At 55.9% G+C, this 13,866-nt stretch overlaps 1 protein-coding gene across 1 annotated transcript in view; it reads right to left on the minus strand.

The window, feature by feature from the left end:
* Positions 1 to 9,929: 9,929 nt before the first annotated feature.
* HS1BP3 (HCLS1 binding protein 3) overlaps positions 9,930 to 13,866 on the minus strand; it is a 29,182-nt gene continuing 25,245 nt past the window's right edge. Inside the window, exon 7 of the mRNA XM_047744939.1 lies at positions 9,930 to 12,135. Within this exon, the coding sequence (XP_047600895.1) occupies positions 11,877 to 12,135 (259 nt within the window). The 3' untranslated portion in view covers positions 9,930 to 11,876. The remainder of the gene's footprint in view (positions 12,136 to 13,866) is intronic.

A 13,866-nucleotide genomic window follows, 5' to 3' on the forward strand; every position in this document is an offset into this window, starting at 1 on the left:
ATAATAATAATAATAGTGGTAAAACCTTGGAAGCAAAAGCACCAACACGTCAACACTACTAGTATTTAAAATAGCTCCTCACTATTAAACAGGAAATAAAAACTTCCGAGTTAGACTTTTAAAAAATTAATAAAAATGAGAAAGTTATGAAATCTGTGGGAGGTGACCCAAACTGTGCCAGAGAAAATTCTGTAGCCTTACATATTTTTATTAAAAGTAACAACAAAAAAGGGGAAGTAAATTAGAAATGTGCTTCTAAAAAAAGAACTAAAAAAAAAAAAAAATCAAACCCTAAAAGAGAAACGGATCAAGTTAAAGTGGAAGTTAATGAATTAGATGGAAAAGGAGTAAAATAGATCCTTAAAAACAAAAATCAGTTTTTTGAAAAGATGAATTAAATACATTTCTGACAAATATAACCAGTTAAAAAAAGAGAATAAAGGGGTGCCCGGGTGGCTCAGTCGGATGAGTGTCTCCCTTTAGCTCAGGTCATGATCCCGGGGTCCTGGGATTGAGCCCCCCTCAGGCTCCCTGCTCAGTGGGGAGCCTGCTTCTCCCTCTGCCTGCCGCTCCCCTGCTCGTGCTCTCTCTCTCTCTCTGACAAATAAATAAATAAAATCTTTTAAAAAAGGAGACAATTTAAAAAAAAAATCCTAGAAATGAAGATTACACATTTGCCAACAATATGAAGACAATGTTTAAAGTTATAAGAGAGTGTGACATGTATTTGACACCTGGACTTTCTAGAAAAATATAAATGATCAAAATTAGCTTGAAAAGACCTAGAAAAACATGAGGAAATGCATGTTCGTTGAAGAACCAGAGTAATTACAATGAGCTAATAAGCCCCTCCAAAGAGTGGGACGTTTCTGAGGTGAGTGGACGGTGGGGATGGGGGCCCAGCGTGAGAAGGGGGAGAGGCAGGTCTGGGGGCCGGCGGGGGGCTTGACCAGGGGCTGCATCATTTTTACAGCACGTCTGTTCTGATCTCCACGTGAGCCTGGGGATCCACTTCTTGGATTCAGGCTCTGGGCTCCCTCCTCTCTTCTCTCTGAACTTGGGACCCTTAAGCCTCAGGTCTAAGGGCCTCTTCCTCAAGCTGAGCCCAAACGCCAACGCCAAGAGAAAATGTCCTTCAGGAACAGGCAGGAACATCAGTAGGAGCGCCTCTCAGTAGCAAAAATAACACCTTGGGGGTGCTGGTTGGCTCAGTGGGTTAAAGCCTCTGTTTTCGGCTGAGGTCATGATCCCACAGTCCTGGGATCGAGTCCTGCATCGGGCTATCTGCTCAGCGGGGAGCCTGCTTCCTCCTCTCTCTCTCTCTCTCTGCCTGCCTCTCTGCCTACGTGTGATCTCTAAGTGTCAAATAAATAAATAAAATCTTTAAAAAAATTAAAAAAAATAACACCTTGGGCTTCCATTAAGGGGAAACGAGGTACCCCACATAAACCTCCTTGAACGTAGCCATGCAGCGTGTTCACGTGGGGCTGACCATGGGACAAAACATCTGTGTCAGGCGCCACAGCAGGTGAGACTCTCCGGGGACGCGGAGGCCCGGCCCAGCCCCACACCAGCATCCCTAGTTGCTGCAGCGCCTTGTGGGTAGTCTTTGGCTCTCTGCCCCTTGAGAACCACACAACAGGACTTCCTTGAGCCCAGCGAGCAAAGGCCCAGGCGCTTTCCGACCCAAAGGGAGAGGTGGTGGAGGCCTTTGGCAGGACTGAGACTTCAGAGCCCGCTCCTCGGGTCCTGATGGACCACTGAGTTTCCTCCCAGGAAGGCTCATTCTCTCTCTCTTTTTATGGTATTATATATTTATTTGAGAGGGAGAGAGCACAAGCATGGGGAGGGGCAGAGAGAGACGCAGACGCCGGGGCAGTGACCCCAGGATCATGACCTGAGCTGCAGGCAGATGCCCAACTGAGTCTCCCAGGTGCCCCAAAGCTCATTCTCTTGAAGCCCATGTAGTCCAAGCCTCTGGAGCTCGATGAGGCCTTTGGGAGAGCCCCTAGCACGTTTTCCTAGCACTGAAGCCCCTCAGCTTCATTCCATGAGAAGACAGAAGAAGGAAAAGCTGGCCGTGGTGCTCCACGATTGGCTCAGGGGAGCTCGCCCACCTCCGAAAGGCACTGAGCCGTCTTGCAGTAAATCCTTTCCACCTGCTTGTCCAGGACAGCTACAGGGAGGAATGGAAATCATACAGAAAAGAGATAAGCTTTCAAGGAACCAAGGCCAGTTAACTCCTGAGGCTTCCAGGCTGACCGGGTTTTGAGCCCTCATTTCCCCCAGGGGACTCTGGGGCAGGTCCTCCCCTTCATGGGGTGGGGGGGCTCCAGCTCCTTCCCTCAGGTTTGCCCATCTGCTGGACCAGGAATCTCTGGAGGCTGTGGGGGGCGTCACTGGAGGTGGGGAGCAGGGCTGACCTTTCGGAGCAGCAGGCATCTTCGGGGCAAATGAGCCTCAACTAGTGGTTCCTTTTTTTAAAAACAGACTTTATACTTTAGAGCAATTTGTGGCTCACAGCAGAATTAAATAGGAAGTACAGAGAGTTCCTATGTCCCCTCTGCCCACATACACAGCCTCTCCCATTATCACCACCCCCGGCAGAGTGGTACGTTTGTTGTAAACGATGAACCTGCATAGACACGTCATCTCACCAGAGCCCAGGGTTTTACATCAGGGGTCACTCTTGGTGGTGTATGTTCTATGCATTGGCACAAATGTGGAATGACACGTATCCATCATTACAGTTTCATAGCATAGTCTCACTGCCCTAAACGTCCCTCGTGCTCCCTCTGTTCATCCCTCCTCTCCCTCAGCCTGATCTTTCTACCGTCGCCATAGCTGTGCCTCTCGTAGAAGGTCCCATTGTTGGGATGAGAGGATGTGGAGCCTCTTTTAGACCGGCTTCTTTCGCAGGCTTTTCAGGCTCCTCTTTGGAAGGAAGGTCTTCTCATACCTCCATGATTCATTTCTTTTTTGTGCTGAGTAACGTTCCATTGTCTGGATAGATCACTGTGTTTATCTGTTCACCTACCGAAGGACGTGTCGGTTACTTGGATACTCCCACGTTTTGGAAATTGTGAATAAAGCTGCTATAAACATCGGTGTGCAGGTTTTTGTGTGGCTGAGTTTTCCATCCACTTGGGTAAATACCGAGGAGCAGGACTGCGGGACGGGAGGGCTGAGAGGACGTTTACTTCTGCACTGTGGTTCCTTTTTCAGCAGCTTTATGGGTGTGTGATTTACACACAATAAAATTCCCCTATTTTAAGCGTAGAATTTAATGCATTTTGTTTATAGCCATGCTCAAATTTTAGAGTGTTTCCATCACCTCAGAAAATTTCCTCAGGCACCCTTGCCCAGCCCCAGCCCCCCGCAACCACTGATCTGCTTTCTGTCACAATAGTTTTGCCTTTTCTAGAATTTCACATAAGAGGAATCACCCTGTTTGCAGTTTGGGGGTCTAGGTTTTCTCACGTCGCCTGTTTCTGAGGACCACATGCCGTCATCTCCGTTAGCATTTTCCTCTTCTTTGCTGAGCAGTATTGCACTGTTTATGGGTGTGCTTGCTGGTTATCTGCTGACCAGCTCGGGGAGACGTGGGTTCCTTCCTTCGGTTGGGTGTGTTCTGCATGATGGAGCCATGAACATGTGCATATGTCTTTGTGGGTACAGCTTCCTCCAAAGGGGAATGCAGGAACCCTGCCGCCCGTCCTGGGAGACGAGGAGGTTGGAGGAGGCCGGAGGCATAAAGAGGAAGGGGCATCATGTCCAGCCCTCTTCACAGTCTGGGCAGGTCACAAGCAGCCAGAAACTTCTCTCCACCCCCACTTCCTTCCCCAGCCCCGCCTAGCCAGTGGCTCGGTACAGAAGGTCAAGGGCCAGGAGAGGGAAGCCATGTGTTTATTTCCTTGTCTCCATGGTGCTGGGAAAGCCGTACTTGGTTTGGGGTGCGGGGTGTGCTGGGACAAGCTCCCTGCCGCACGGCTTTGCAATTGTTACTAGTAATGCTCATCAGAATGACGTCTTCTCCAGAGCCTTGTTTCCAGCACGTTCCATCTGCCCTCCCTCTGGTCACCCTCCATGGCCCATCCAGGTCTAGGACGCTGGTCACATCCCAGAGCCCCCAGCCACCAGGCCCCCTTGTGGGTCTCAGAGGGCACATCTGCCCTCTGATGACGCCGCCTCCCATGACCCCCACCCCACGTGCGGTGGCCGAGCAGGCTGCATAGCTCCGTGTGGCAGAGGGGCCAACAGCAGCCCAGAGAAGCCGAGATGCTGGCAGAGAACACCACAGCCTCTTACCACCGGCCACCCTCATACAGCAGGCCCCATTGGCTTCATCTTCCTGATGAAGAGAAGGAGCATGTGGACCCTAGAATTGCTGACAGTGCAGCCAACAATGGAGTCACGACGCGCTTCGGCTCTGCCCTCGGAGCGTGTACCAGGCATCAGGTCCCGATCACAGAAACGGTACAAACAGTAACTCATTTTCTCCTATAACTACCCTACTGAAGATTATCATCCCCATTTTACAGGGAAGAACACTGAGGCACAGAGAGAGTAGGCAATGGGCCTGGGGCCACACAGCGAGCCGCCGGAGAGCGGAGGGCTGACCCACCCTCCCAGCCGCTGCACGCTGCTGCCTGTGGGTCAGCCGGCCTATTTCATTCAGTCACTAATTTGTAAAACCGCTTTATTGAGGTATAATTGAACACTATAATTTAATTTAAAATTCACCCATTTTAAAGGTGCAGTAGAAGAATTTCAGTGGATTTACAGAATGATGCAATTTTCGCAACAAAGCCCCCAGAACATCCTCTGCGTCCATCTGCAGTCCCTGCTGGTTCCGACCCCCAGCCGGAGGCGAGGACCATCTCCTTTCCGTCTCTGCAGGGCGGCCTCTTGTGGAAATGTCCTGGGAACAGAACGCTGTGCTCCGCGGTCTCTCCCAGTCCGGTACCTTCCACTCCGCATGACGTTTCTGAGATCGGTCCTCGTCGTGCGGGCGGCAGCACTTCCTCTTGTTTATTGCTGAGTAATACCGCGCGGCCGTGGCGAGCCCACGTTTTCTTTCCCAACACCCACTCGTGGGCTTGGTGGTGGTTTCCACTTTTTGGCCGTGGCGAACCGAGCTGCTGTGCACATTTGTGTTCAACGCGTTGTGAGGACATGCGGTTCCCTCCCTCTTTGGCTGTGTTCGTAGAAAGCGAATGGCTGGGTCATATGCTAAATTCATGTTCACCTTTGAAAAAACTGCCGGACTCTCACTGTGTTGTTGAAGCTTTTTCGTTCCCGTGTCCATGGATTTTATGGTCACGGGGACCTGGGGTCCCGTCCCAGGGCCACCCATAAAACCAGACGAGTCTGATGAGGATCCCAGACCATCAGGGAGTAAAGCGAGGCCCTCGGGCCCCTGGCAGGTCAAGCAGAGCCTCTCTGCTGCTCCTGATGGTCTGAGAAACAGGGAGACAAGAAGTCAGCTGTTCTGCAGTCTAATCTAGAAGGATCACTTTGTGGGACCAACAGCCCTTGCTGGGGGGAAATCAGCAAAGTGGCTATTAAACTGAAAGGAGAAGCAGAACCACACACGTGGAGAAGTCAAGAGAGATCTCATCAAGGAAGAGAAGCCACTGGAGACAACAGGGGAGGCCCCCTCGGGCGCCCGGAGAGTGGGCCAAGTGGCTGTCCCACTCTGGAGGCCGGTTCTCCCCACCAGCTCTGTCAGAGCCTTTTCCGGCTTCCTCAGATACCCAGTGAGATGACAGGTTGCTGGTGGGAGGGCAGCCCAAGCGGCCGGGAGCCTGGGAAAGCCATCGAGCCCCTCCTGAGCCAGGGTTCTGCAGCGGCCCCACTGGGAAAGGCCTCCTCCAGCATGGTGTGCCCCTCTAGGAAGGGAGACATGGCCCCCCATTAGCCGGGACCGCTCTAACCGTGGCTGACCCTCCATGATGTACCACAGGTTGCTCCGAAGAGTCATTTCTTAAAAAATTTCTTTTCAGCATAACAGAATTCATTGTTTATGCACAATACCCAGTGCTCCATGCAATCCGTGCCCTCCATAATACTCACCACCTGACTCCCCCAACCTCCCACCCCCCACCCCTTCAAAACCCTCAGATTGTTTCTCAGAGTCCATAGTCTCTCATGGTTCACCTCCCCTTCCAATTTTCCTCAACTCCCTTCTCCTCTCCATCTCCCCTTGTCCTCCATGCTATTTGTTATGCTCCACAAGTAAGTGAAACCATATGATAATTGACTCTCTCTGCTTGACATATTTCACTCAGCATAATCTCTTCCAGTCCCGTCCATGTTGCTACAAGAGTTGGGTATTCATCCTTTCTGATGGAGGCATCATACTCCATAGTGTCTATGGACCACATCTTCCTTATCCATTCGTCCGTTGAAGGGCATCTTGGTCAAAGAGTCATTTTTAAAGGAAGTGTTGAAGTTTCCCTATTCAATGAAGAGATGCAACTTCGGACGAAGAGGTTTTGACATTCCGGGTGGCAGCTGCCAACGAGAGAAGCGGACCTGGCACATGGTGGGAGGCCAACGAAGACACTTCTCTCCTGGCTCCCTCTCCAATGCAGACAGGGCACTGCTGCCACACTCACGGAGCCCCCACGGAGGCCACAGAGGCCACAGCTTGCATGGGACAGGACGGGACAGGACAGAATGGGACGCTGCCTGCCTCAGCAGACTCCTAAAAGCCCATGGCTCAGGACAGGAAGTAACTGAGACCCATTCTGGGCCTGCCATTGCCTAGGGAAGAGGAGGCATGACAGCCCAGGGGCAGGGGGCTGTCAGGCCACCCCTTGGCCACGTGGGTCAGGGCCTGGAGCTCCACAAATTACACACTAACCTTTGGTCACAAGTGATGACAAAGGCTGGGTCCACTCTCAGCGGCAGCTGGATGGCAAGTCCCAGGTGGCACCTAATGGGCCCTTGGAGAAGGTCTTGCCAGGCCCTGGAGCAGATGCTCGAAGAGCAGAAATCATCACTTCTGCTATCAAGTCAGTCTTCTGGCAGGTCCCAGGCCCTTAGTGACTATACTGGGTGGAAGAGCCTCCTCCTGACATTCGTGTCTACCCAAACCTGTGAATGGGAACTTGGAGGTCAGGTCTTTGCAGGTGGAATTAAGGTAAAATGAGCTCCTGCTGGGTCCTAATCCAATGACCGGTGTTCTTACAATCCAATGACTGGGTTCGTTGGACACGAACCCAGAGAAGACACAGAAGCGATGGCCACAGGAAGACGAGATGGGAGCGATGCAGCTAAAAGAGGAGTCACCCACGACCACCAAAAGCCAGAAGACACAGGGAAGGATTCTCCCCAGAGCCTCCAGAGAGCGTGTGGCTCTGCGAACACCTTGATTTCAGGATTTCTGGGCTCCAGATTGGGGAGACAATAAATTCCTGTTGTTTAACGTCACCCAGTCGTGCTACTTTGTTACAGCCGACGGGAGGCTGGGCTCAGGTCACGAGCAGCGCTGTGCGGTGGTGTCAGAGCGGAGGCAAGACGGGTGAGAGGCTGCCCGGGAGGGGGTGCCTCCTTCAGCTGCGTCTGCTGTGTGGGCAGGAGCCCGAAGAATGGGACTGAAACTGGGGACTCCACACGGCCCACGGCGGATTCAGCTTTGACGGCTGGTGTTTCTCTATCGCTGTGGCCTCTGCCGTGCCCGGGAAAGATGCTCAGGAAATGTTCACGGCACCTCTCGCTGCCTGCGTGCCCCTAGTCCCAGGGTTGTGCCTCCCACCTGGTCCTGGCCTCCCTCTGTCTCGCCCCAGATCCAGGGAATGACTGGCCGGCCGGGCTGCGGGGCTGCGGGGCTGCGGGGAGCGAACTCAGCTGTACTAAAAAGCCCGTTTAGAGGCTGCTGCTATCTGCTGCGTTGGCAGAGAAGCATCGGTGCCTCTGAGAGTCGTCCGCGGGGATTCCCGCTTACCCAGGCCACGAGGTCAGCCCCCAGTCCCCGCTCCAGAAGCCGTGGTTTTATCCCGAGTGTGACTTAAGGCATGAAATCTCTCAGCTCTGACCTGTGGCCAGAGCCACGGAGGACCGGAGCCGAGGTCAGCCGGGAGAGGGGTCGGTACCGGCCCTCCAGGTTATGCTCCCCAAGTCGCTCTGTTCTCCACGGTGGACATAGCTCAGCACCTGGCAATCAGGGCTCAGTGCCCGGGCTGGACGCCAGGCCGAGCTGAGCCCGCCGGCACCTTCTGACCACCCACTGACAGCCGGCCGCTTCCCATCAGCGTTTAGCTCGTCCTGGGCCGGGGTCCCCCCGTGATGCGCTGGTGACCACCCCACGAAAATTCCTCCAGCATGAACAGGATGTCACAGTCCTGCAGGCCCCTTCACAAGAGCCCAGGGAAGTCTCTTCACTTGGCACTGTGAGCGGTGGGGGGAGGGGATGTCACACAGCCCAACTGGACCCAAACCTTCGATGCCCAGAGCCCAGTGGCCGGTTTCTCCAAGGCTCCTTCAGCCAGCGATCCCTGCTGTGAGGCCTCAGGGTGCTGACGGGGAACAGTCTGGAGTGATCAGGGTTTATACTGAATTGTTTCCTCCGAAACTTGACACTGAAAGGGCAGCCACTCCAAAAGGCTCTGAGGGTTGACCAGGCCTGCTTTGGGCAGCCATCAGAGCCCCAGCAGCACCGGCATCCAGGGAATGGCAGCCACACAGCTTCTTTCCTCCTGAGGATATGCTCAGCCGGATGGTCGGGGAGCTGATGACTGGGCATGACCGCCCACACCAGGCCTCCCCGGAGATTCCAGGGTGGAGGCAAACCAAAGCCTGATGCTGGGTGTTTGATCTCTGCACAGAGTACCAACGCCATGCCGGGGGTGGGCAGCGGGCACTGAGGCCAGAGCGCCCTGGAAAGTGGCTGGATGTCTGCTGTCTTGTCTGCATCCAGTGTGAGGACTCGAGCTCGTGGAGGAGAGGGGATGTTCCTGCCCGTTGCACGGACGTGAACACGGTTGCGCCAGAGCTCGGAGGGGCAGGCATTGCCCAGCGAACCCCACTGCACAGACCAGCTGGACGGGTGCTAGGATGGGGACTTCCCAGCAGAACTGGAGTTCCTGGCTTCCTGAGAGAACCATGCTGGGGCGGGAGGGGGACCCCCGCCACGGAGGGTGCGTCCCGTCCACGGAGCTCATGGCGGCCTCAAAACAAAGGCTACTGCCCCTGAATTCCACCTCTCGGTTTTCTTCATGTGGTAAGCAGTAGGTGGCAGGATCCTGGTTGCAGGGCCCTTCTCAGAAGAGTCCAGCTGTTTGTCCTTGGGAGCTTGTCCTTGGGAGCCAAGACCCCAAGTGAAGCCTAGCTATGAGAGCCAAAGCCAAGCAGGGGGAGGAGGCCGGTGCTGGCCCACAGCCCACCCCAGCTTGGGGCCTTACTGGCTCCTGGGGACCCATTTCTAGTTCCCCAGGGGCTGTCAGTCTGCATAAACATCTGGCCAAGACCTCTGGGGTCCAGGCACAGAGCAGTGTCTCAGAATCTGAGCTCCGGCCAGAGGAAGCAGGCCAGGACAGGCGTGTGTAAGGATGTACTTGACGTCGGAGCTTAAAGAGCCGAAGACCAGTCCAAGCCTAGGCCAGTCCCCACCGTGAAGAGAAGCTAAAGGTTCTCTTTCCAGACTATTTCCAAGGGTCCTGGCTGGCCAGTTACTGATGCAGTGACCCCTGCGGAGCCTGGGCCTCTGGCCCCTCGGCCCCAGTTTGCATACACAGTGGAATCCTCCCTTTGGCCTCAACTCGCCCTGTGAGCAGCAGCCGGGGAGCCTGGCCAGAGCCATGGCAGACCCCAGGGTCCTTCCAGGGCAGCACCCCCTGCCAAGCCCGCTGCCAGCAGGATGCTCCCCTGCCCTCCCCAGCGCTCCCCACCAGACTGGGTGCAGAGAAACCACCATCAACAAATGCTGGAGTGGGTCACTGATGTGACCTTTACTGGATCACCGGGCGTCATCAATTCACCAGCAGGTCACAGACCCACAGAGGAGAACCAGCCGCGGCTCGAGCGCCACTATTGGGGGATGTGCCGGTCTTCACTCTGGTGTCTAGGCAGCACTAGGCCTCTAGGGAGGAGGCTGGCCTGCAGTGGGTGACCCCACCCCAGAACGGTAGGTTCCCTCCGCCACCCCTTCTGGGCACCTGCCGGCTGTGCCCTCCGCCCGTGTCATAGCTGCTGAGTAGGGGCAGCGGGTGGGGAGCTGGCACAGGAGGGAAAGCAGAGAGACAGCCCTCCCCTCAGCACGCGCTCCTTCTGAGGCCTTGCAGGGTGGGGGCACGAGGCCTGGCAGTGAAAGGGAAGTGGATGGCAGGCACAAGGAGCCCTGCAGCCAGCAGCTGGCAGCCGGTGCCCCGGGGACAACGACCTGGGAGACCGGGGAAGGCAGAGGAGAAGGTATGCAGCCCTCAGACCTCATGACTGCCTACCTCCCTCCTGTCCCTCTGGCCCAGGCTGGGGGAGGGCAGCCTCCTCAGACCTGACAGCTGCCGCAGGTGCCGGGGTGCATTAGACACAGGACAGAGCAGAGGGAGTGCCCCACAGGGTCACAGGTCTGGACGTGGGGCAGGAGCAGGGCACTGGAGACTGATGATGGCAAACAACCAGCCTGGTCTGGAGCCTCCCTCAGGGCTGGCTGGCGGTCCCGATCAGGAAAGCATCTGGGGTCCCACCTCCAAACCCCCTCTGGGGTCTCATTAAGCAGGAGAAGCCAAGGGACAACAGGGGTTGCATTTCATTAAAAACTGTGTCTCAATAAAAACTAGTTCTGAACATGAAGAATATATTTAAAAAGATACTCTTTGCTCTATTAAACACGGTTCACTGAATTTCCTGAGCACTGCGTCATGCCCACCCCCTGTGCAGGGTGTGGGGGCGGGCGGCAAGTCTAAGGCACTGGCCCTGCTCTGGCACAGGGCTCCTTCTCCCCGGAGAGGTGGTCCCCACTGCCGAGAGGCCGGTGAGCACGTCCAGATCTGGGGGACAGGGAAGGCCTGGCAGCACCCACCGCTGGACAAAGTGCTTGAAGCAGCAGCTAAGAGTATGATGCCTAAGCCCACCGTGAGTAGGAGGGATGCCCCAGCTGCGGGCCAGGCAGTGTTCTGGAAGGTGCCAGGACCACTCTGCTCAGAGCTGCAAAGGTGGACACTGGCCATGGCCAGAGACCCACAGAGCCATGGTCTGGCCAGGCATTCCCTGGGGAAGGAGGGAGGAAGACCAGGGGCTTGTCAGGCCGTCCACACCCGAAAGAGACAGGCACTGGGCCTCATGTCTCCCTCGAGTTGGACACATGGGAAAGCACCCTGCTTAGCCCTTGGGGACCAGAGGCTGCTCAGGAACATGCCACCCAACCAGGCTCTCCCAGGCACCCACTCCGTATCTGTCCCCCGGGGACCCTCTTGGAGCCTGCAGGTCCCCAGGAGCCATACTGCCCAGGGACTCCACTCCTCCTCCCGAGCTGGCAGACCCTCGCTACCTTGCAGCAGGCATGGATGGACACAAAGTTTCCCTGCCCTGAGTAAGGCACCCTGGGGCCCCTGTGGCCTCAGCTTCATCCAAGGGGCTAAGCTCCTGGTTAGCAAGGCACCCCAGACGCTCTCCCCTCCACACCCACATGGCTGAGACAATCTGACCCCAGTTCCTGTGGGGACTCCTCTGTCTGTGCCCTGCAGGGTTCTCTGACCCCACAGGCAAACAAAACAAAACAAAATACCAAGGTGGTACAGGGTCCTATGACCTGGGCGTCTACCCACTCCCCTGGGAGCAGAGGTCCTGGCCCCGTGGCGCATGGTGCCTCCCTCGGTGCACATCTCTTTGGGGAGAGGCTCTGCCAGCCCAGGGCCGGTCCAGGGGTGCGAGGGTCAGAAGAGGCTGGGGGTGGCCTGGCTGGGCGCATCGTGGTCCCGGATGTACTGGAGGATGTCCATTTCGTCCATGGCTTGAATCTGCTGCTGCTGCTTCCGCGGCCCCGCCACAGCCTCTGGCGGGCCCGCTGTGGGGGGCACGGCTGGCTTTCGGGGAAGCGCTGGCTTAGCTGCCACTGGCGGCTTGGGCTTAGGCTGGGGCTTGGCTGTGGGTTCAGCTCCCAGGTTCAGAATCTGGTCCAAGTCCTCTTCAACTCTAGGGAACCAGAGGGGAAGCTCTGAATGTGACCTCCCGCAGAGGGAGCAAGGCCCCGAGGCAAGGGCACCCCGCTCTGGGCAGGGCGACGGGCCCTGCCCCACCCGGCCTTTCCACAGGAGCTAGGGGACAGCCTCTGCCCTCCTTGCAGCCCCTCAGCGGCCTCTGCTTTTCAGGGGATCCCTCGCTAGATGATGGCGCTTGAGGCTTGTCCTAACCTCCCAAGAAGATTAACAGCAGCCAGACGCAGAGCTCCTGATCTGTACGAAGCACTGCGGACACACACCGTACCTTGGTCTACCCCAAACCCTCTGGGGGTACGGCGGAGCTCCACCCGCAGATGGGACACTCTAGCCTCAGGAGGCCAAGCTACCTGTGAGACGACCACATGTGATGGTGCCTGGGTCCGGACCAGGGTGTCTGACTTCAGGAGCTGAGCCCTCGTCTGCACCAAGTTCAGCCTGAGAAAGACTTGATGAGGGGATCTGACCATGGTGGGGTGGTGCCACCCATCCACGGTGCCCACTGTGGGCCCACTGAGGGCCGGGGCCAGAGTCCTGGACCCAACAGCCCATCGCTGGGTGGGACTCCAGCCCGCGGCAGTGGGACGGTCACACAGGACCTGCCCCAGGCACCAGGTACCCCAGAGGCCACAACCTGCCTCTGCCCTCTTTGTCTGAGCGAGCTTCTGCGGCTGGTTCCTGGAACAGGCAGCAGAGAAACTCAGTTTGTGGAAACCAGATGCACAATGCAAGACCCTTTCAATCCATCCCAGCACCCAGCCACCCAATCCACACCCTGCTGAATGCCTACGGAGGCCAGGCATTTCCATGTTCACTAATTCACTGAATGGTAACTAGACGCTGTCTGGGAGCAGGTCGTACTCTCATTTCACAGACAGAAGATTGAAAACTGAGGTACAAAGAGATAAAGGGCCTTGTCTGGGGCTCATGGCCAGCTTGTGAAGGAACAGGACTTGTCCTGGGGGTGCCTGGGTCTCTCAGGTGTGTATGCCTTCCTGGGGCACCAATGCAACGAAGCCCTTTCAGACTGGAATTTCTCCAGGGTTGAGGGTCTCTCTTTCTGCTGAGGCCACAGGCCCCCTGAGGCCTTTCAGTTGACACCTACTGGACCTGAGGCCTCTGAGGACCTAATCCAGACCCCCTGATCCAGACTCCTCCCCTGAGGGAGGAGCTTCTCTTGGGATTCTGTGAAAACCTCCACACACCTGCATCCTCAGAAAATTCTCTCTGGGTCAGGCTTCAGGACACCTGCTGTCCACTCTTCTGTCCTTTGACAGATGGCAGTCCCATCTGGGACACAGTAATCGAAAAAACTGCAAAATAAGTGACCCCTGGCAGGTCCCTTCCCCTCCCTGGGCCTCAGTATCCCCATCAGCGAGGAGCTGGATGAGATCATTTCAGGGATGCTCTAGCTTCCAGAAGATGCTAAGGAAAATGGCCTGACCAGGGTTTTCATGCTCTCAGGCACAAGGCAGACAGCATGCGTTCCTGGCTTCACACTCTCAGGGGCACAGCAACCTCCATCCTATCCTCTGGGAGAAGCTGCATGCCGGCCAGTCTAGTCTGGAACCGGGAGACAGCAGGAGACCCAGGGTTGGGGAACAGTGGGGAGTCTGGTAACACCATCTTGGGGGGCCTTCACAGAGTCACACGGAAAACTCCCTTTGAAATCCAAGGGCCAATTTTTGAATTCCTAGAAGAGGATGCC

Source organism: Lutra lutra, chromosome 9, assembly GCF_902655055.1.
Source record: "Lutra lutra chromosome 9, mLutLut1.2, whole genome shotgun sequence".
Lineage (NCBI taxonomy): Eukaryota > Metazoa > Chordata > Mammalia > Carnivora > Mustelidae > Lutra > Lutra lutra.